At 45.0% G+C, this 23,164-nt stretch overlaps 1 protein-coding gene across 1 annotated transcript in view; it reads right to left on the reverse strand.

Annotated features, from left to right (window-relative positions):
* The window catches only part of LOC115474425, a 439,537-nt gene that overhangs the window by 157,224 nt on the left and 259,149 nt on the right, over positions 1-23,164 (reverse strand). Inside the window, exon 10 of the mRNA XM_030209885.1 lies at positions 562-597. Within this exon, the coding sequence (XP_030065745.1) occupies positions 562-597 (36 nt within the window). The remainder of the gene's footprint in view (positions 1-561; positions 598-23,164) is intronic.

The raw sequence follows: 23,164 nt of genomic DNA on the forward strand, positions 1-23,164 counted from the left end.
TCTCACCACGTACATGTTTGGAGGGCATTCTCCGAGCCAATACAAGTTTTGAATTTTATCTGTGATTCCTGAGGCAGGCGCTTTGTGCGCCGAAACACGGACCGTGTTGGGTCTTTTGTGCAAGTTGTTTAATAAAACGCCTACAACATTATCTCCCGAGTTGGTCTGTCTATCAGTCAGCCTCTACTCCCCTTGGTTTGCTCTATTGTTTGTGGAAGTTTCTCCTGTTCCTTCTCAACAACCAGACACACCTGGCTATTATGGAAAGAGCTGGCTTGCTATGACAAATTTTTGGGGATACACAGCTAAGCTCTTGATGACACACTACTGTGACCAACCAGCCTGTTTGAGAACCACAATTTCAGAAGATATTTAAGGACTGCAACCTTCAAGTTGGATGTATATCAGTCTCAAAAAAAAAAAAAAAAGCACCAGTAATTGGGTGAAGTCGGGTAAAATATGAGGAACAATAATCTACGGCTTAAGAAGAGGAATAAAAGATTCAAAACAAACATATTTGTTGCAAAATAGATAACGTAGCTAATACGTTTGTAAACTTACCAGAAATTGTAGAGCTTCTTCATTAAGAGAATTTTTCTGTCAAAAAAAATTATTAGAAGCATGTTTATAAACCTAGCATGCTACAGCAATACACACCACATCTTCAAAATATTTTCATAATACAAGAAAAATTATTTTTCTGTAAATCATTTACATTTTCATATAATTTATTGCTGTTCAAAGAATTGACATCTTCCTCTTACTAAAAAAAAATATGTTATTTTTTTTAAGCTGACAGACCTTATACAGGTATACTGAACCAAGACTGAACAGAAAGGCAGTTCAGAGACGGGTAATGTTTCACAAACCTACATATATTCTATTCATCTTCAACTGCATAAACTAAAAATATTAATTTTAACTCTGTCTTTGCCTATGTTTCTCCACGTTTAAGAAGTAGGAGGCCCAGAGTTGTGAAGTTCTTATTTGTGCTTCTCAATGCAAGACTGCAACACCAGAAGTCTGGCAGCGCAGGTACAGAGCATGTTTCTGGTACCTGTAGTTCTTCCTCCTTCACAATTTTTTTCCCTGAACAGGAAACAAGATGAGAAGGAAAAACTGTGGAAACAAAGTATTTATATACCGCTTAGACCCAAGTGGTTTAAAGTTTCATTTTACAGGTACCAGGTCTGTCCCTATTGGGCTCACTGTCTAGGTAGTACACTGTACTACTGTTGTATCTGGGGCAACTGAGGGTTAAGTGGCTTGCCCAGGGTCACATGGAGCCGCAGAGGGAATTGAACTTGGTTCCCCATGATCTTAGCCTACTGCCATCAGGCAGTAGCAAGAATTGAACCCAGTTCACCAGGTCTGCAACCCGCTACACTAACCATTAGGCCGCTCCTCCACTCCTAAAGAAAATCCTAATGGAATTTGATATGTTGACTGCGTTTGATATGGTGGCCCACAACATACTATTACTTATTTATTACTTATTTTTAAATTAATTTTGCTCACACCTTTTTCAGTAGTAGCTCAAGGTGAGTTACATTCAGGTACACTGGGTATTTCCCTGTCCTGTTTATAAATTCACCTGCCCTCCCCAACCCCCAAGAATGTTCCACACATTCTAGTAGTTAGGGAGAGACAAAGTGGATGCCACACAGATATGAGAAAATACTGATTTTATTCACTTACCAAGTTAGAAAAACAGACAGTCTATAATAGTAGAGTCTATAATGCTTTTCTCATAGGAGATACACAGGATGCATACAGGTGCAATCTCTAAGCACATCTCCGACTAAGTCCAGCTGACTCTTAGGTTATATACTTTTTTTCTATCATCATATAATTCTAGCAGTTTACTAGCATTAGACCTGCCCCCAATATTGCTAAACATTGGTTTCAACAGCTGATCAAGATTATTAGGGAGGTCCAGAGCAACATTATACCAATTAGAACTTTCCACTTGCTTCACCAGAGTCCATTTCGCCAGCAACCTTTTATCTTATCTTACCAGACATCAAAACTGCAAAAAGCTAACCACATTCTTTCAGTAAACATCTTCCATGGAAAATTGCCTCATGTTCCTGTATCTGCAAAGCCTGTCAGCCTAGCTTGTCACAAGAGCTTATGTGCCTCAGGGTCACACAGAGGCTATGCTTTTTAGACTAAACTGTCAGCTTCAGGCTTCAGGACTTTGGTTCAGAGAAGGCCCAGACAGGTTCGTCATTATCAGGCCCTGGAGGGCTCACAATCTAATTTTGTACCTGAGGCAATGGAGGGTTAAGTGATTTGCCCAAGATCACAAGCAGCAGCAGTGGGATTTGAACAAGCCACCTCTGGATATGAAGACCAGTGCTCTAACCACTAGGCTACTCCTCCACAATTCACTATGTCACAGCACTGTCAAAACATCTTGAACACCCCACTCATGCTTCTACTCTTTCCCTGAGCCACTATGCTTCTTTCCCTTGATTCTCTACAGGGAAGACCGTTCCAGCAGTTGGTAATGGAACCCAAGCAAGATGGGGCCATAGTGGACTTGATACTTACAAATGGGGAAAGTGTTTCTGATGTTACAGTGGGTGATTATTTGGTATCTAGTGATCACCAAATAGTGTGGTTCAAAATTAAGACACACGTTGAGCGGGTTTATTAAAAATTGAAGGTTTTAGACTTTAAAAGAACTAATGCTCCAGATGGAGAAATACCTAAATGAGTTAGCTAGATGGGAACAGTTAGGAAAGAAGAAAAGCAGTGGGCAAAACTAAAAGGAGAAATTCTACAGTCAACAAACCTAAGGAAAGTAAAAAGTAAGAGGAAAATAAGAATGTTTTAGTTCTCAAAAGTAGTTGAAAAGCCCAGGACAGAAATGGACCACTACAAGCCACCCTCTCGCACCGCTGCTCCCGCCCCCCCCCCCTTACCCTTCCATATTTGCCTCCGGGAGGGGGGGGGGGGGGGGGGTTCAGGCCCAGTGCCAGAAAGCCACTTCCTGCATACCTGCTCCAACTGTTTGTCCTCTCCTGCTCCTGTCCATGCCGGGGGGTCAGGACCCGGATAACTGCATGAACACAATATCGCAGTAATTTAATCATCCAGGTCCTGGGCAGCATGCAGGAGCAGGGGAGGACCAACCCGGAAGAAAGAAGATTGCTGGTGCCAGGCCTGGGGAATTTTGCACCCCCTTTCTCGGCAGCCCTGGGACAGCCTTTATAAAGAACAAGACATCATAGAAAGAACGCTACAACACCTGGAGATAAGCTAAGAACAGCTGGTAAAATAGCCAGGCAAACAAAGATACAAAAGGAAGAAGAAACAGTCAATAAGGAAAAATTGGGGAACAATTCGTTAGATATGTGATAGAAGGAAATACAAAAGTCAAATTGTGAGGCTCAAAGATGAAGGGGAACAATGCATAGAAATGGATAAGGATAAAGCAGAACCGCTCAACAAAATTCTGTTCTGTTTATTTATTCATTCATGCTTGTAATCCACAATTATCCAAAAACAAGTTTTGTTTCAGTTGCTAGAGATTACATTGATTCAATTACATTTACAAGATTGTATGATGCTGTGTTTTACAGTGGTTGGCAAGATAACTATTAGTGCATATGCAATAGTCAGAGGGTTTCTTGAGAACATATGTCTTAGTTCATTTGGGTGACCATGTGGTGTACTGCCTGATTTGCCCATGCAAGATGTTGTATGTGGGACAGACTTCACGTATGCTACATGTCCGGTTGATTGAGCACCATAGTGTGCTGAACACAAAGAAAACAGCTACACCTTTTGCTCTCCATTGCGATACAGCACAACACTCCTTTTCAGATTTAAGATGCTTTATGCTACAACATATTGAAGTTTCTCCGGTAAGGATCGGAGGTAACAGGAAGAAGATCTTGTTCCAGTGTGAACAGAAATGGATACATCGTTTGAACTCACTGACTCCAGTGGGTTTGAATGGAAAGATTGAATGGGGTCATTTTTTCTAAAATTGAGGACGTTTTAGTTGCTGATGATCAGATACTTATATAGAGGAAGACTTCCGGGTTTTGTCTTTATGACAGGACTGAATGAACACAAGCTGATTGGCCAGGCCAACTTTCGGCGTCTGACGTTACAGGGTATTTAAACCTGAGAGGCCATTTTTTCTTTAAGCTGGTCCGTTGGAGCTGTTCGATTTTTTAGCTGAGGTGTTTTAAAAGAAGAAAGTACTGTGTTGTTTTACACAGTTTAGAGCTAGGCTTTCATTAACACATTTTTTTGTTGTAGATTGACGCAGACCATATGACCCTGAGGCAGGTAACGAAACGCTGGCCATCGTTGCTCGTGGTCACGCTCAGCGTCAAATAAAGAAAAAAACTGGACCTCTACAAAGCTAAGTAGCCTTTAAGTTCAATACTATGTATAGTGTATATATTCACATATTGAAAGAGAAGAAATAGGAGAATGGAAAAACGAAGAGATATATAAAAAAAGATATTAAAAAATTTATATGAGGTGTTTGCCAGTGATGAAGCAGCCTAGCCCCCGTGAGCTTTTATAGATATAGAGCCGGGGGCTTTTTGAGGCAATACCTCTGTAATCTAAAGATTTAATCTTTGGTCAGAAGGAATGCCAGTTTTGCTCATATTTATCTCCTTCACTATTGAGTTTGTTATATAGACAGCAGAGTCAGGAGGAGATTGCCTTCAGAATTTACTATAATTGTTTGAATTCATTATATACAAACATACCACAGGAAGCGGCTTTGGGCCTGATATCAGAAACACTGATGAAATTGGATCTATCTTCTGTGAAGATAGAACTAATTAACAGTCTAGCGAAATCAGTGATCATGAAGAATTATTTTGCTTTTGAAGAACAGTTTTTCTTACAAACTAAGGGAGTAGCAATGGGGGCGACGGTAGCCCCCACAGTGGCGTGTTTGTACATGGCCCGGTTTGACGATAGATTTGTGTACAAAAGCAAATATATAAGTCAGGTAGCCCAGTGGTACAGGTATATAGATGATATTCTTCTCATATGGGCTGGTAACACAGATGATCTAAGGGAGTTTTTGGAATATCTAAATAAGTGTGACAGTAACATCACATTTTCAACAAACATAGGTGGAGACCAAAGTGAATTTTTAGATATGAGGATCAGATACTCTGAGGGTCGTTTCATCACAAATGTTTTTCGTAAGCCCACTGATAGAAATACTGTGCTACATTATAAGAGTCACCATCCTACCCCATTAAAAAATGGTATTCCTATGGGGCAGTTTTTACGGATTCGTAGGATATGTACCAACAAGAAGATTTTTTAGATCAGGTAGAATTGTTGAGGCAGCGATTCAGAGAGCGGGGTTATCCTAAAAAGACTGTGCACAAGGCATTTAAAAGGGCATACAATACACACCGGGAATGGTTGTTTGAAAAAGGGGGGGGGGGGGGGAATAAAGAAAATAGGATCTCATGTGTTCTCCCATATGTAGCCAACATAGAGGGAGTGAAGAAAATCATTTTAAAACACTGGACGATGTTGGGGCTTCACAAAGTATTTCAGAATGCCCCTAGATTCACATATAAGAGGGGATGGAATTTGGGAGAGAGATTGAGAAAAAGAAACAACATCCCAATAACTGAATGGGGGTCATTACAAATGCACAGGCTGCAGATATTGCCCTCTAGCTACAGAGGGGAACTGGATCCGGATCCCTAATCAGGACAATGAAAGAAAGTTTTACTTAAAAACTAGAACAAATTGTGAATCTGAATGTGTGATATATGCGGTCCAATGCCCGTGTGGTTTAACATACATCGGACAAACTGTAAAGACAATTAAATACAGAATAGCTCAACACCTTAGTAACATCAGATTGGGCAACAGAAAAGCCCCACTGGTGGATCACTGGATGCAATTAGGACACGGAGTGGAAGAACTGAAATTTGTAGTGTTGGTACAATTAGACACCACCAGGGGGGGGGGGGGGGCAATATAGTGCATAACATGTTAAAGATAGAACAACGCTTAATCTTCCAATGGAAGACAGTTTCCCCCACAGGACTGAACAAAGCCATAGAGTGGGCGGGGCTATAAAAGAGAGGAAATGAGATCCACAGGGTGAAGGAATTGAACTGTGGTAAGACGCATGTGCGGCGTCCCAGGAGAGTTGTTCTCCATTTTGTACAGGCAGGTTGGCATTCCGACCTGACTAAGCTGTAAAGCAGAGCAAGATCTAACAATGATAAGGTATGTGTAACATATAGATAAAAAATATATGATACTTGAGTTACGTGTTAGAAGGTAATTCCTTACTGTTTGTTCTTTTTGGATCACAGTCATCGCCCCTGATGAGGCTTAGTGCGAAACGCAATTGTGTTGGGCATGATTACATAAATCGCAGACTGAAGTGCATAAACAGAGGAGGGATTGATAATCGAGGAACTGCTTGGCCGGAGCCAATAGAGCAGAGTTAAGCATGACAAAGTGAAACGGCATAAAGAGCAGCCCTCTGATTGAAGTCTTGTGCATTGGAAAAAGAACTGAGAGTTTGAAAGGAGGCGGCAATTGTACTCACAGATCGAAGGGGATTCTGGGATGATGGAAGGAGAAGGGTGGTGAGCTGGGACACTACCCTGAAATTTTTGATAGTCTGCAAAATATCTGACTTCCTTTTGCTATATGGGTAATCTGAGATTTGGGTCACTGAATGTGGATGGGATTCACTCCTACTACTACTACTATTTAGCATTTCTATAGCGCTACAAGGCGTATGCAGCGCTGCACAAACATAGAAGAAAGACAGTCCTTGCTCAGAGCTTACAATCTAATAGACAAAAAATAAAGTAAGCAAATCAAATCAATTAATGTGTACAGGAAGGAGGAGAGGAGGGTAGGTGGAGGCAAGTGGTTACAAGTCAAAAGCAATGTTAAAGAGGTGGGCTTTCAGTCTAGATTTAAAGGTGGCCAAGGATGGGGCAAGACGTAGGGGCTCAAGTTTATTCCAGACGTAGGGTGCAGCGAGACAGAAGGCACGAAGTATGGAGTTGGCAGTAGTGGAGAAGGGAACAGATAAGGATTTATCCATGGAGCGGAGTGCACGGGAAGGGGTGTAGGGAAGGATGAGTGTGGAGAGATACTGGGAAGCAGCAGAGTGAGTACATTTATAGGTTAGTAGAAGAAGTTTTAACAGGATGCGAAAATGGATAGGGAGCTAGTGAAGCGACTTGAGGAGAGGGGTAGTATGAGTAAAGCGACCCTGGCGGAAGACAAGACGGGGAGCAGAGTTTTGAACCGATCCTTCTTATCTGTTCCCTCCTCCACTACTGCCAACTCCAGACTTCGCGCCTTTTGTCTCGCTACACCCTACGCCTGGAATAAACTTCCTGAGCCCCTACGTCTTGCCCCATCCTTGGCCACCTTTAAATCTCGACTGAAAGCCCACCTCTTTAACATTGCTTTTGACTCGTAACCACTTATAACCACTCGCCTCCACCTACCCTCCTCTCCTCCTTCCTGTACACATTAATTGATTTGATTACTTTATTTTTTGTCTATTAGATTGTAAGCTCTTTGAGCAGGGACTTTCTTCCTTCTATGTTTGTGCAGCGCTGCGTATGCCTTGTAGCGCTATAGAAATGCTAAATAGTAGTAGTAGTAGATTGGAGAGGGGAGAAGTGACTAAGTGGGAGGCCAGCAAGAAGCAGATTGCAGCAGTCTAAACGAGAGGTGACAAGGGTGTGGATGAGGGTTTTGGTAGAGTGCTCAGAAAGAAAGGGGCGGATTTTACGGATGTTGTAAAGAAAGAAACGACAGGTCTTGGCGATCTGTTGGATACGAGCAGAGAAGGAGAGAGAAGAGTCAAAGATGACCCCAAGGTTTCGAGCTGAGGCGACAGGGAGAATGAGAGAGACATCAACAGAAATAGAAAACGGGGGGAGTGGGGAGGTGGGTTTGGGGGGAAAAATGAGAAGCTCGGTTTTGGTCATGTTTAATTTCAGGTGGCGTTGAGACATTCAGACAGCAATGTCAGACAAGCACGCTGAAACTTTGGTTTGGATGCAAGGTGAGATATCAGGGGTAAAAAGGTAGATTTGGGAGTCATCAGCATAGAGATGGTAGGAAAAGCCATGGGATGAGATTAATGAACCAAGGGAAGAAGTGTAGATAGAAAAGAGGAGGGGACCAAGAACAGAACCCTGAGGTACGCCGACAGGCAGAGGGATAGAAGTAGAAGAGGATCCACCAGAGTGAACACTGAAGGTGCGGAGGGAGAGGTAGGAAGAGAACCAGGAAAGGACAGAGCCCCGGAATCCAAGTGAGGACAGGGTATCAAGGAGTATGCTGTGATCGACAGTGTCAAAAGCAGCTGAAAGATCAAGAAGAATGAGGATGGAATAGAGACCTCTGGATTTAACCAGTAATAGGTCATTGGAGACTTTAGTAAGAGCAGTTTCGGTTGAGTGGAGAGGGCAAAAACCAGATTGTAGTGGGTCAAGAATAGCATGTGAGGAACGAAAATCAAGGCAGTGGTGGTGAACAGCACGCTCAAGTAATTTGGAGAGAAAAGGGAGGAGGGAGAGTGGGTCGGTAATTAGAGGGACAAGTAGGGTCGAGTAAAACGTACTAAGATTCTGTCTTTTTGTTCCAAGATGAAAGTGGATGTGCTATTTCTCCAGGAGACACATCTCACCCAAGTGGAACATCAAAAACTAAAGCGTGGGTAGGTGGGAGAGCTAGTTTCCTCATCTTTCAATAGTAGACAGAGGGGTGTTGTCATTTTGTTTCATAAGAAGCACCATGTGAGCATGCATAAACTGATTCAAGACCCAGAGGGCTGATTTGTCCTATGGATGGGGGAGGTGGCGGGTCAAAGGGTTGCTCTGTGCTCCATATATGCACCAAATGTATACTTGCATTCTTTTTTCTCAGGCCTTCTTGCACAGTTGGTATCGGCTAGTGGATATCAGCTAGTACTAGGAGGGGATTTTAACATTTAGGCAGATCCATTGATAGACTGCAAGCCAGCAAAACCAAGACCTTCTGTTTGGGAAGGGAAGGGGGTGAATTTTTTGATGCGTGAGCTGGGGCTGCTAGACATTTGGAGGATATTGAATCCTGAAGTGCATGATTATACTTTCTTCTCGCAGGCTAGGCTTCCAAAATTAACGGAGACTGAGAGGCAGGCACTGAATGACCCATTGACAATGAAAGAATTGCAGGCAGCTGTGAACAAATTAAAACTGTACTCAGCGCCAGGGCCCGATGGGTACTCGGGAGAGTACTTTAAGCTGCTACCATTGAAGGCTAAAGGTGCTCTGTTGGAATACTACGATGAAGCTATAGAAAAAGGAGTCCTCCCTCAATATGCTAACACCTCCATTATCACACTTATCCCGAAGCCCAATAAGCCAAAAGAGAAGGCCGAGTCCTATAGGCCGATTTCATTACTAAACGTTGATACAAAATTAATAGCGAAGATCCTGGCGGAACGATTAGCTTTAGTTCTGCCTAGACTGATTGGGCCAGATCAAGTAGGGTTTGTCAGGAATCGGTCCTCCTCTTGGAATGTCAGGAAAGCGCTCCTAGCCATGGCCAGTTGTCAAGAAACAGGAGACCCGGCGGTGTTGCTGAGTCTAGATGCGGACAAAGCATTTGACAGAGTAAGCTGGGATTTCCTCTTTCAAACTCTACAACACATGGGACTCGGGGATTAGTTGCAGAAAGCTGTAAAAACACTGTATAACCAGCCCAAAGCAGCCATAGTAGCTAATGGGGTCAGCAGCACAGACTTTAACATAGAACGAGGTACACGTCAGGGGTGCCCCTTGTCTCCCCTCCTGTTTATACTCTCCCTAGAACCTCTGCTGCACCACATAAATCAGGCAGAGGCGGTGAAGGGAGTAGAAGTGGCACGACATCACCTTAAAACAGTGGCCTATGCAGATGACCTGCTGATAATGGTCTCAGATGTCCGAAGTTCCCTCAAGCCACTGTTGGGGCTGTTAGAAATATACGGGAGAGTGGGGGGGGGGGGGGGAAGTGACGTCACCAGGCAAGATGGCCGCCTACTCCCGAAGCTCCGCCATCCAGCGCCAATAAAAAGCTTTTAAAAGTAATAAAAAGTGGACTTCGGTCGACAATAACGCTGGAAAAGGCTGCCGGATGATCCCCTAGACTCTCAGCTGCAATGAGTAAAACTCCAGTGACGCGGAAAAAGGAGAGCGAGCGGTCCGAAAAAAGCATGGTGGGAAAGACCGCCAAACGCAATGAATCGCCGGAACGGGCCACTCCATCTGACTCTGATTCAGCTCTGTCTGCCTCCGAACATCGCAACCCGCCTCCCAAAAGAGGTATCTCGAGCGAACTGCGTACATTCTTATCTAACATTCAAGAGGAGATAAAACAATCGAAGGAGGAAATCCTCGAACGAATGGACACGCTGAGCACAGATCTTCGCGAGTTGGGGGGCAGGGTGGAAGAGGCAGAACTCAAGCTGGAAGAGCAGACAGAGACACTAACTAAACATACTGATCAGCTGCAAGATCTTGAAAAGAAAAATATGGAACTTGCCTATAAACTGGATGACTTGGAGAACAGAGGACGCCGCAATAACCTCAGATTTCGCGGCGTTCCAGAAGGAGGCGAGGCGGAGGATATAATGGTGATAGTGCAAACAATGTGTGCTACGCTGTTGGGCCATGAAGCGGGGGCCACGCCGGTGGAATTAGATAGAGCACACAGAGCACTGGGACCCCGAAGAGAACAGCAGGTGCGAGACATTATAGTGCGCTTTCATAAATTTGAAGTCAAAGAGCAGGTCATGGTGAGTGCGAGGCGGGCTCAGAACTTTGAATATGGAGGAGCTAAGATACTGGTGTACCAAGACCTCTCACTATACACTTTGCAACAGCGACGCCAAATGAGGCCTGCACTGGATGTCCTACTTAAAAACAAGCAGCAGTACAGATGGGGTTTTCCCTTCTCCCTGAATTTTGCGCTGAAAGGTAGTAAATATAGAGTGCGCTCGCTACAAGAGGCTTGGGAAGCACTGCATGCTGCGGAATTCGTGAGCACAACAGTCCCGCCGGGGGAATTAGCAACAACAACACGAGCTAAACTCCAAGGCTGGCAGCGAGCAGCAGGAAATGTGAGACGAGGCAAGTCCAAGAGATGAGAGACCCGGCTTACATCCAAAGTAAGAGAGAAGCTGGAAACAATTGAGTTCTGGACATAAAAGTAGAATCTTACGGGTTATGTCAATTGAACTAAACTTGGACTGGGGTTGATAATTTATTCAATTCAGAGCCTTGGGGAGTGGATTGAGAGAGGAGAGAATGAGCTAAATGTAAACTGTACGAGAAGTGAGCAGATATGGTAATGTATAAAAATAATATCCGGGAGGGTTACAAAGAATGTTGGGAGGGGGGAAATGGTATTGAAAAGAGATAAAAGAAGGAAGAGAAATGTGAAAGGCGTGGGAGGGTGGGAAGAGGGGCTGGGACGTCTTGGAAAGGGTGCTTCACTTCCTAGTATCCCACTCAGAGGACTAGATCTTCTGGTTGGTGTAATATGGGGGGGGATGATGGAGGGGAACCTGGGGGGGGGGGGGGGGAAGGGGAGGGGGGAAAGGGGAAAGACTGTTAAACTACGTTGAAGTAATTGAGGGTCACAAATGTACAAGTAAGAGGGCCGGGGAGTGCTATTGGCTTATACTTAAATAATAGAACATAATGGGTCATGATTTGAAGTTTATATCTTATAATGTAAAAGGATTGAATATGCCACAGAAGAGACAGAAATTGTATAGAGAATTACATCAGTTACAACCAAAAATAGTATTTTTGCAAGAGACACACTTGCGGCGTAAGCATGAGCACCTTTTACGATGCCCGGGTTACTCAGGAGTGTACTGCGCATCCTCTGAAACCACAAAAAAGGGAGGGGTGGCGATACTGATACACTCCTCCATACCGGTGCAGGTTAAACAGATTAAACGGGACCCGAGGGGCCGCTTTATTTATCTTTACATGACATCGAACCAGACAGACATCACATTAGCGTCGATATATGCCCCTAATAGTGGACAGGTGGAATTTTTCACAAGGGTTCGTAATTCCTTGATCGCTTTTGTCAGGGGATCCCTAATAATGGGAGGGGACTTCAATGCAGTGATGAACCCGGGGATAGACGGAACGGGGGTAACAAGGTCTGAGGGGAAAAAGGAGGCTCAGGCACTAGGGTCATTGGTTTATTCCTTAGGGGTCCTGGACCTGTGGCGGTTGACACATCGGACAGATAGGGATTATACATTTTATTCGCTGGTACATGAGTCATACTCTAGAATTGACTATATCTTTGTGGACGCTGCATTGTTAGAAAGGGGACCAAATGCTGGGATTGGAAGTGTGACACTGTCAGATCACTCCCCAGTGTGGGTAACTCTGCCAAATATACAGGCTAGTCAACAAGATAAGAGATGGACCCTAAATACTAGCATTTTGCAAGAGGGCGATGTGCTGGAGGGGTACAAAAAAATGCTACAAGAATACCTAAAACTAAATGTGGATACAGGCCCAGCATTACATGTTGTTTGGGACACCCTGAAGGCAGTGTCTAGGGGTTATTTTCTACAACAGGCAAGCAAACGCTCAAAGGCGAGGAAGGCACTGATAACAGCCTGCCTTGGCAAAATACAACAACTGGAGAAGCAACATAAAATGAATAGATCACAGCAGGTGTGGCAGGAGTTGTGTATAGCACGGATGAGGCTGGACGCCATATACTCAGAGCATTTAGAGGTCTTAAGGGCTAGGCAGGGGATGCGCTCCTATGAGTTCACTAACAAAGCAGGGCGACTACTGGCCACAAAGATACGCAGGCAGAGAGTAGATCGGCTTATACATCAGGTTCGGGATGAGAGTGGTAGCTTGTTGAATCAAACTGAGCAAATACGCCAAAGATTTGGGGAGTATTATCAAGCACTTTATAAACAGGAAATCAATCCGACACCCGAAGCGATAGATTAATTTCTGCAGGAATGCGAGCTTCCCAACTTGGCTAGACAGCATAGGGACCTGTTGGAACAACAGGTTACCCCACAGGAAATACGGGAGGTGATAAGTAGCTTGCCATCTTACAAGTCCCCAGGGTTAGATGGTCTCCCTAATGAATTTTATAAGCAGTTTGCCCCCGAGTTAGCGCCGTTGCTCGCGGATCTGTTCAATCAGATAGAGGAGGGGGAGGTTCTGCCGTTGACTATGAGAGATGCTTGGATAGCGGTGATACCCAAGCCAGAAAAAGATCACACCGAGTGTGGCTCCTACAGGCCCATATCGGTACTCAATGCCGATGTTAAGATACTGGCTAAGGTACTGGCCAACAGGTCTGGCGCCTATACTCCCGACCCTTGTGCACCCGGACCAAGTGGGCTTTGTGGCCCATCGAAAGGCGATGGACAATATCAGGCGTACGGTAGATTTAATGTACCTGGCAAAGAGGAATCAGAGGCCCTTGTGTCTTTTGAGTTTAGATGCAGAGAAAGCCTTCGATCGCGTTCATTGGTCCTTCATGTACAGAGTCCTGGAGGTAATGGGTTTTGGTGCGAAGTTTATAGGCTGGATACGGGCGTTTTATACCTCGCCAAAAGCATGTGTTAAACTTAATGGAAGTTATTCTGGGTTGTTCACATTGCATAGAGGAACGAGACAGGGCTGTCCCCTGTCTCCTCTCCTATTTGCTATGGTTATGGAACCCTTTGCAGCACGGATACGACAAGATCCGGGGTTCGTGGGGGCCCGGGTGGCAGATAGAACGCATAAACTGGCGCTCTACGCAGACGATGTTTTGTTATATGCGACACGACCCCTGACTACATTCCCTCGACTTATTCAACTTATAGACGAGTACTCAGTAGTCTCGGGATTCAAAGTGAATATGGCAAAGTCCGAAGCCTTGAATGTAACTATAGATGAGGAAACGGTAACAGAACTGAAGTCATCATTCCCATTTAGGTGGGCCTGGGGACAGATTAGATACTTAGGGGTTAAATTGACGATACCACTGTCAGAGCTTTTCTCGGCAAACTATAAGGGATTGATAAAGACAATTGCAGAGGATATGGAGAGATGGGGAGGACTAGAGGTATCCTGGTTTGGACGTATAGCTATTATTAAGATGAATGTCCTAACTCGCCTCCTGTATTTATTCCAAGTGCTGCCTGTGAAGGCGCCCAGGCGATTTCTCGCGTCCTTACAAGATCGTATTGTGCGTTTCGTCTGGGCAGGAAAGCATCCCAGATTGTCGCGAACCTTATTATATCAAGAGAAGAGGAGAGGAGGATTGGGAGTCCCAAACCTTCATTGGTATTACAAGGCAGCTATGGAATGGTATCAAGACTATCCTGATAGACAGTGGGTCCACTTAGAACAGCACTCTCTTGGAGAGACGCCGTTGGGGGCACTTATGTGGTTGCCAAGGTCTTTTCGCAAACTGCAAGAAGGCGTATGCCCCTCAGTGGAAGTTACTCTATACTATTGGGACAAATTATTTCCAGAGGGCAGATGTGTGCTGTCCCGAATGACACCAATGGCTTATAACCCTTTGTTCCTGCCGGGGAACACTACGGGTGTCTTTACCCGCTGGTATGCGGAGGGAGTGCGAAGGTGGGGTCAATTGTATGACAATAACAACACTGTACTAACTTTTGCGGCACTGAAGACGGAGTTCCCGGTGGTGGAGGGTGAAGAGTTTGCATATTATCAGTTGTCACATTTCCTACACAATGCAGTGACCAGAAAGGTCATCCAGCGGCAATCACTCCCCCTCGAAGAAATATGTGAAAAGTTAATTGGATCCCGGGGGCTCATTGGGAAAATATATAGATGTGTCGCGGCGCAGGCTCCAGGACATAGTAGCCATAGGCGGGCATGGGAAAAAGAGTTGGGTAGGACCGTAGAGGAAGTAGAATGGGAGAGTATAGAAAAAAGGGTGGCGGGTGTCTCTATACATGTACCGCTCAAAGAAAATGCAGTAAAGGTCTTATATAGGTGGTATCTTACCCCGGATCGACTTCAGCGAATATACCCGACGACAACGGGACTGTGCTGGAGGGGATGCGACCTAAGGGGAACCATGGGGCACATATGGTGGCGTTGCCTTAAAGTTAAGGCATTCTGGAAGGCAGTGCAAGACAGGCTCCAGAGCTGGCTGGGATGTTTGATACCTTGGGTCCCTGAGGTGTTTCTTTTCTCTGCACCGGTGAGAGGACTGACATCTTGTCAACAGCAGTTGCTGAGACAGGTGTCAGCAGTAGCCAGAGTGACAATAGCGTTGCACTGGAAACAAAAAACAGTCCCCCCAATTACAAGATGGCAAAACAAATTAAAGTATGTGTGTGAAATGGAAATGCTCATAGCCGCACGAAAACACCGGACAAGTCAGTGGCACTCAACATGGCAGTTCTTTGTAAATGCAGTTAACTAGGGGGAAAAAAAAAAAAAAAAGAGAGAATGTAGTTTACGAGTGTGAAGGACCAGAAATAGCACTGGGGGAAGGGGGAGGGTTTAGGGGGGGTGGAACTGGAGGGGGGAGGAGGGGAGGTCGATAGGTAGGAAATGGGAGGTCACTTATAAAACACAATTAAAAAGTTGAAGTATATTTTGTATTTGATTATGCATGGCAAACTTAAATGTGTATTCTTTGTTATGTATCTGGCACATTGCTATGTGCAAAATTGTATTGCGAATGTGTTAGTTACGCTATGTTCAGAATTAATAATGTTCAATAAAGACTTCTAAAAATTAAAAAAAAAAAAGAAATATACGGGAGAGTGGCGGGGTTCACCTTAAATTTGAATAAGTGTCAAGCCCTAATACTCACATCTGACCTGACGACAAAAGAAATCTTGGGGCTGCCAATCCCAGCGGCGGAGGGAGTGTTGAAATATTTGGGTGTGTCGATTCCTGCAGTATTAGATCAGCTATATACAATTAACATCCGTCAGCTATTAAAAGACACTAGGCAGAAATTACAGGGGTGGGAGTCCCTTCCACTGAATCTTTGGGGAAAGATAGCAATGTATAATATGTTTGTAATACCAAAATGGTTATACATTTTTCAATTATTTCCACTGTCATTGAAATACAGCGATGAATGTAAACTGAATAAAATGCTGAGACGCTTCTTGTGGAGTGGGAAAAAAGCACGCATATCTTTGCAAGTTATGTACGCACCAACCGAGTATGGCGGGATGGGACTAATTAGTGTAAAGAGTATTACCGTGGCAAGTAGTATGCGCCACATACGGGACTGGTTCTGTCGGACATCTTATTACTCAAATACAGATTTAGAGCTGCAACTTCTGCCGCAAGCTCACTTCAGTAATTGCTTGCACACAGGAGGAGCGGAGATTCCAAAAATTTTGAAACTTACAGGGATCATGAGTTCCGCAAAAGCAGCTTGGAGATGGATATGTCGTTTACACCGTTTCTCCGCTAAAGTAACACCGTTTTTGTCGGTAGCCAACAACCCAGACTTTCAGCCAGGGTGCATTTATTCAGCCTTTAGTCGTTGGAAACAAAAAGGGATTATATACTTGTTGCAAGTACTGACTGCGGATGGAAACCCTAAAACGTTTCAAGAACTGGAAACGGAATATGCAATGTCTAAAGCAGATAATTTCCATTATATGCAGTTGAGACATTATCTTCAATCTTTACCCTGGACAGACTTAACGGAAGATGTACAAGAAGAATTATCATCAGCCTTTTCTTTGGAGGCACAAGTGAAAGTACCCCTGGCCTACCATCATCGCCATATAAAGGATACGGTATCTGAAATGGATTACAAGCGACTGGCGGAAAGCTGGGAGAGAGACTTGTCTATTACACTAACACCAGATCAACTTAGAGAACATATAATATCTATTCGACAACGTTCGGCTTATGCTACCCAATGGGATATACAATACAAAACAGCTCTGAGGATATATATAGCACCAAGGAGGGCATTCCACATGGGAGTGTCCCCTTGGGGCGAATGCCCGAAATGCAAAGCAGAAGGAGCAACATTGGGTCATATGTTATGGTCGTGCAAAGGTATCAGAACTTTTTGGAGGACACTCATGGCCCAAGTATCAACTTTGTGGCGGGTACGCTGGCACAGCGATGCCAGGCTGTTGCTGGGCTGTTGGTCAATTCCGCAACAGGGCCCAAAAGGCATGAAGGCCTTTGTGGAAAAATCTATTATAACAGCAAAACAATGCATCCTGGCTGAGTGGATTACAGATAGATACCCCACTTTGCAGGGGTGGAGATTGCGGATGATCCACTTAATTCGGATCAAGAGGATGGATATAAAACAATTTTCCTCGGAAAGAGGCGAGAAGTGGACAAACTGCTGGAGCCTATTCTTGGATACCTTAACACCAGCTGCTCGAAGCCGCCTTATGAACAGATAGTTGTTTAACCAATACTGGTGGAGTGAATGTATTTCGACTAGTTAAAGAAGGGGTTTAATGGGAAGGGTAGGGTGGGATAGGGAAACGACTTTGACTCAAGATTAGGAACCTTATCCGGAAAGAGCAAGTTGCAAAAGGTCAAGTCGGGGGACAGGGAGTTGGGGTATAAAAGTTACAAAGGTTTTCAAGTTATAATGCTATGAATATACGTGATATGCTGATTGGTGAAATGTTTAGCTTGAAATGTCAGTGCTGTTGACTAATAAAAATGATTAAAACATACTTTCTTCTCGCAGATATATGGGGTGCACGCGAGGCTCGACTATTTGCTTCTGGACCCCTCGCTCCTTTCCAGGGCAGTTGCTGCAGACATTGTGGATGGAGCAGTGTCCGATCATTGGTTTGGGTGGATGTGCGGTGGGTGCAGCGAAGGGAGACACGGATCTGGCGTATGAACCCCACTTTGTATTTGGATATGGAATTCCGTACTTTCTTGGGGCGAATGTGGGAAAATTATCTTGCGAAGAATGATCCCGAGTCGGTAGACCCCGTAGTGTATTGGGAAGCAGGCAAGGCAGTTTTGAGAGGGCATATACTGGCGTATGGTGCAAGAACTCGCAAGGAAAAAGAGAGACAACTGGTCACTTTGTCACATCAATTGCAGCAGATGAGGGCAGTGCATATTTTCACACAAGATGAGGGGGCGAAAAGGGTAAATTAGACCTTACCTGCTAATTTGCTTTCCTTTAGTCCCTCCGGACCGGTCCAGAATGTGACTGATGGGTTGTGTACGCCTTCCAGCAGGTGGAGACTGAGAAAAAAACTGTGACTCTAGGAGCCAATAAGAGCCCTTGGCAACCAGAGAAAGATCCAGTAATAAAGTACCAAAGCAGAAGTAAAGCCAGAGCAGAAAAAACAAACTGTGCATCCAAAAACCTGAGCAGCCACCGGCACATTGCCAACAAAGGGTGAGTGCCTTTAAACATATCATGGTCCTGCAAACGGGACATCTCAGTAAAACAGAAAAAAACATTTCTGTAATTTATATATTCAACTTTGTTGTTTTTTTTTTTTTTGTAACAGAAACTCAAACTAGCAACACAGCTCCAAACAAAGAAAAACGCAAAACACAGAATACCTAAAGGGAGGGATCTGGGCCGGTCCGGAGGGACTAAAGGAAAGCAAATTAGCAGGTAAGGTCTAATTTACCCTTCCTTAGCATCCCTCCGGACCGGCCCAGAATGTGACTGATGGGAAGTAACAAAGCAGTGAAATTATGAGAGTGACCCAAGAAGCCCGGCTGACAAAACGCGTTCTGTAAAAACAAGGTGCTGACGACTGAGGACAACCAAATGGTGGTGGTTAGAAAACTAATGGAAACGACGACTAGGACGCCGCCCAACAATACCAGACAACGTTCTGCCCAAGAAGCTGCCCGACCTCTCGTAGAGTGGGCCTTAACATGCTCTGGTACAGATCTCCCAGAAAGAAGATAAGCTAAAGCAATCATCTCTTTAAGCAATCGAGAAATAGTAGGCTTAGAAGCCATAAACCCTCTGTGGGAACCCCCAATCAGAATAAACAAACGAGCACAGCGGCAAACATCACCAGTAGAGTTGATATAGAGATTCCACACCCGCTTGATATCCAAAGCCCTCAAACACCGGTGCTCTTCTGAACCGGAAAAGAAACCCTAAGAGAGGCAAAACCACTGGCAGAGAAACATGAAACCGAGTTACGACCTTGGGAAGAAAAGAAAAAACTGGCCGCAAAACTACACGATCAGAACAGAACTCCAAAAAGGGTGATCTAGACGATAACGCCTGCAACACCGAAACTCATTGAGGCGAAACAACGGCCACTCAAAATACTGTTTTCAGAGTCAAGTCCTTCAGAGAACAGGAAGAAAAAAGGCTCGAAGGGAGTGTTAGCAAGAATCTTAAGCACCAAATTCAGGTCCCAACGAAGAAAAGGACATTGCGAGAGAGGGCGAAGACAATTAACTCCCCTGAAAAAACGCACAACTGGAAGACTCGCCAGAGACCTGCCTACGAGACGACCCCAAAAACATGACAAAGTCGCAAAATGAACTTCAAGAGAAGCCAAAGCAAGCCCTTTGTCAGAGCATTGCTGCAAAAAATGCAAAATGTGAGGAACCGAAGAACTAAAAAGAGATAAACTAAACTCCTTACATCAGCTCTCAAATATCTTCCAAGCGCGCACCTAATTCAAAGAGGTAGAACGACGAGGAGAATGAAGTACAGTAGCAATGACCTGAGCGGAATAACCCTTCTTAATCAGCTTAACCCTCTCAAGAGCTCTAGCGTAATACCAAATCAATGCGGATCCAGATGAATGACTGGACCGCGCGACAGAAGATCTTGCACGACCGGAAGCTTGAAGGGAAAATCCACCAGAAGATGTCGAAGGTTGGCAAAAACATGGCCTACGAGGCCAAACAGGAGCCACTAAAATCAGACCTCTGTTTTGCGGCTCGACCTTCTGAAGAAGACGGCCTAACAGAAGCCAAGGAGGAAAGGCAAACAGTAGACCGACTGGCCAAGAGTGAAGAAGAGCGACCACGCCCTGCGCCTTAGGATCCTTTCGACGACTGTATAACAGAGGACGACTGGTAGTACGTGCGGAGGTAAACAGATCCATCCTGGGCGACCCCCAATGGTCGACCAGCAACTGACACACCCCCTTTGCTTAGCGACCACTCGCCCAGATCGAGCATGTGCTAATTTAGAAAATGTGCTTGAACATTTACTCCTGCTCCGTGAGCCTCTGAAAGAGCCACCAGAAGAACTACTGCCCATTGAATCCGCAACAACGGCTCTCGCTCCAACGGCAGACTCCTTGTCCCCCCCTTGCCGAATGATGTATGCTACTACTGAGGCAATGTCTGACATGACTCTCACTGTTCGGCCTCACAGGAGATGAAGAAAATACTGGAGCACCAGACAAACTGCTCTGGTCTCTAACAGGCTGACTGAAAACAAAAACTCCTGATGAGAACAGAGACCAGGATTTGACTGACCGCCTTGAAATCCCAAATCGGATAGAGAGACGACCTTAACACTGGTCCACTTGAAGGACAGGAGACAATTGCCCAAAGGACCAGAAGTCTGCGGAGATAATCTCTGATGACTCTGTTTAGGATGCAAGAAAGGCAAGGAGATTCTAGGAATGACATCAAACAAGCGCTGCCAGGAATAGAAACTGGGCCCACACCCCTTCTTCGCTGAGAGGGGAAGTATTACTTGTTAAGTGTCTGACAGCAGAAAGATGCCTAATGACAGACATATGCTTGTGTTTTATAGAAGGTAAAACACATGCAAACTCAACAATCTAGCACCTAAGCCTTAACTGAACTGTTGAGAATAACCCCCCATAGGGATCAGTATACAAAGTGCTAAGCTGGAGAGTGGTGCTGGAGAGTGGTGCTGCAGATCAACACTAACCGCCTAAACCACAAATTAGAGAACTAGTGGGCAGACTGGGAGCAGCTGTGGCTACTGACGAAAGCGGGACGCTGAGCTAGCTGGACCCTCGGACTGTCCCAGCATGGCAAAGCTTATGCTCTTATGTTCTCATGCAGCCCTGATCGGATAAGTTTGGCTAGCCAAACAAAAACTACAAGCTATTCCTTTGGCTGGATTGAAAAAGCTAGGTAGGGAGCTGCGCACACCTCTGCAAATGTACAAAACTGCTGTGTGGACATAGACTAGGATTGGGCTAAAGCATATAAGCAAAAAATGTGTACTGAAGCTTGAAAAGTGCATTAAGAGCTTCCTATTCCAGACACCTGCACCCCACTGTAAGAAGGAAAAAACGGTGGGGGGGGGGGGGAGGAGGAAAGGAAAGATGAGCTTAGAACAGCCTTATTATAAATTGCTCTCCCCAAAAGAATGCTTTTCAGCCAACTGCAGAGCTGGAAGACCATACAGACCTTAGCAAAATAAAAATAACATAGCAACAGACTAGAATGGAGCATACAGATGGAAACATGGCTGTCAAACAGAGAAGCCATTTCATTTTTTTTTTTTTTTTAACTGAGGCTGCCATACTAAGCATGCCCAAAGCAAACTTCTGTTTGAGCATTTGGTAACTTACTTACAAGTAAATGCATACCCATGCTCAGCGAGGATACATTCAAAATGGCGGCGTTTCCCGCCAAAAACGGGAGCAAAGACACGATCACCGGCCCAACGGAAAGAACGGACCCCCCCCCCCCCCCCCCCCCGACTAACGGTACCAACGACTGCCCAATCACAGTACCCTGTTTCTGAGGAGTGATACCAAAACGACAAACTCTACTCGCTCCTAAAGCCCGCTGCTGACAGACGGCACAGGAGCGGAATTTCCCCGACATCGCTAAGGGGAGAATAAACACAAAACAGCTGAGCAATTAACAGCTGATCGGATCGCAGCGAACCGCTCCGGAGCTGCCCTGCTCGCTGTTACTGCCCAGAAACGGCTCTGCCAGGAGCAGACTGGGGGGGCTCTCGCTTTTTTCTTTTCTTTTTTTAAAACTCTTGCTTATAAGAGCAGCTGCCTCTCCCTGCCTCTACAGTTCTTACTGCGAAGAGCTGGAGGAACTTCACACAGTCAGACTGTTCCTGACAACAGACTGCTATTTAAAGCATTCAAAATTAAAATCATGCTTTTTCTTCAGGGAGGAACAGGGGGGAGGGACTCGGCCTTCCGAGTGTGGCACCCCCGAGGCTCTGAGGGACCCCCAAGGGTTTCAGGCTTCCAAGAGCAGGTTTTTGTTATATATATATCCTTAAAAATGCACAGGGACCCAGAAGAAAATTATACCAACATAAAATCTAATCAAGAAAGAGAGAAAAGTATAGAAAAGACTGAGACTGAAGGGCTCACCACCTTCCACCTGCTGGAGACTGAGATTACTGGATCTTTCTCTGGTTGCCAAGGGCTCTTATTGGCTCCTACAGTCACAGTTTTTTTCTCGGTCTCCACCTGCTGGAAGGCGTACACAACCCATCAGTCACATTCTGGGCCGGTCCGGAGGGATGCTAAGGAAGGGAATATTACTCTATAAGAAGGAAAATTAATGACCTGCTGAATGATAGAGCAGCACAAGACATTCACATGTACAAACATAATCTCTACAGATGGGGAAATAAGGCTGGGAAACTGATGGCTACTCTAGTTAGGAGTAGGGGAGTGAAAAAAGTTATAACGAGGATTAAGTCTTTGGAGGGTGGAATGAAGACGTCGGTGGAGGATATACAAAATGAGTTTGTGAGATTTTACAAGGCTTTGTAAAATAAGGGAGATATGGACAGGGGTCAGAGGGAGTCCTTCTTTAGGAATTTGTCGTTGCCTCAGCTGTCGCAAGAACAGAGGGATGTTTTAAATGCTCCTGTTGGGGGGGGGGGGGGGGGGGAGAGATAGGCCAGGCAATTAAGCGTTTGAAGTTAGCAAAGGCGCCTGGGCCTGATGGGTTGGGGCCGGAGTTTTATAAGATTCTAGGTATAAAGATTTGTCGTCCTTTCCAGGAGCTTTGCCATTGTCTATGTGAGAAGGGAGTGGCAGGAGGAGAGTTGACACATGCTCACATAGTGGTACTCCCTAAGCCTGGAAGGGATGCGGAGTTACTAGGGTCTTATCGCCCGATATCGTTCCTTAACCAGGACATCAAATTGTTTGTGAACATATTGACCCATCGTCTGGGGTCCGTCT

The sequence above is a fragment of the Microcaecilia unicolor genome, chromosome 1 (genome assembly GCF_901765095.1).
Source record: "Microcaecilia unicolor chromosome 1, aMicUni1.1, whole genome shotgun sequence".
In the NCBI taxonomy this organism is placed as follows: domain Eukaryota; kingdom Metazoa; phylum Chordata; class Amphibia; order Gymnophiona; family Siphonopidae; genus Microcaecilia; species Microcaecilia unicolor.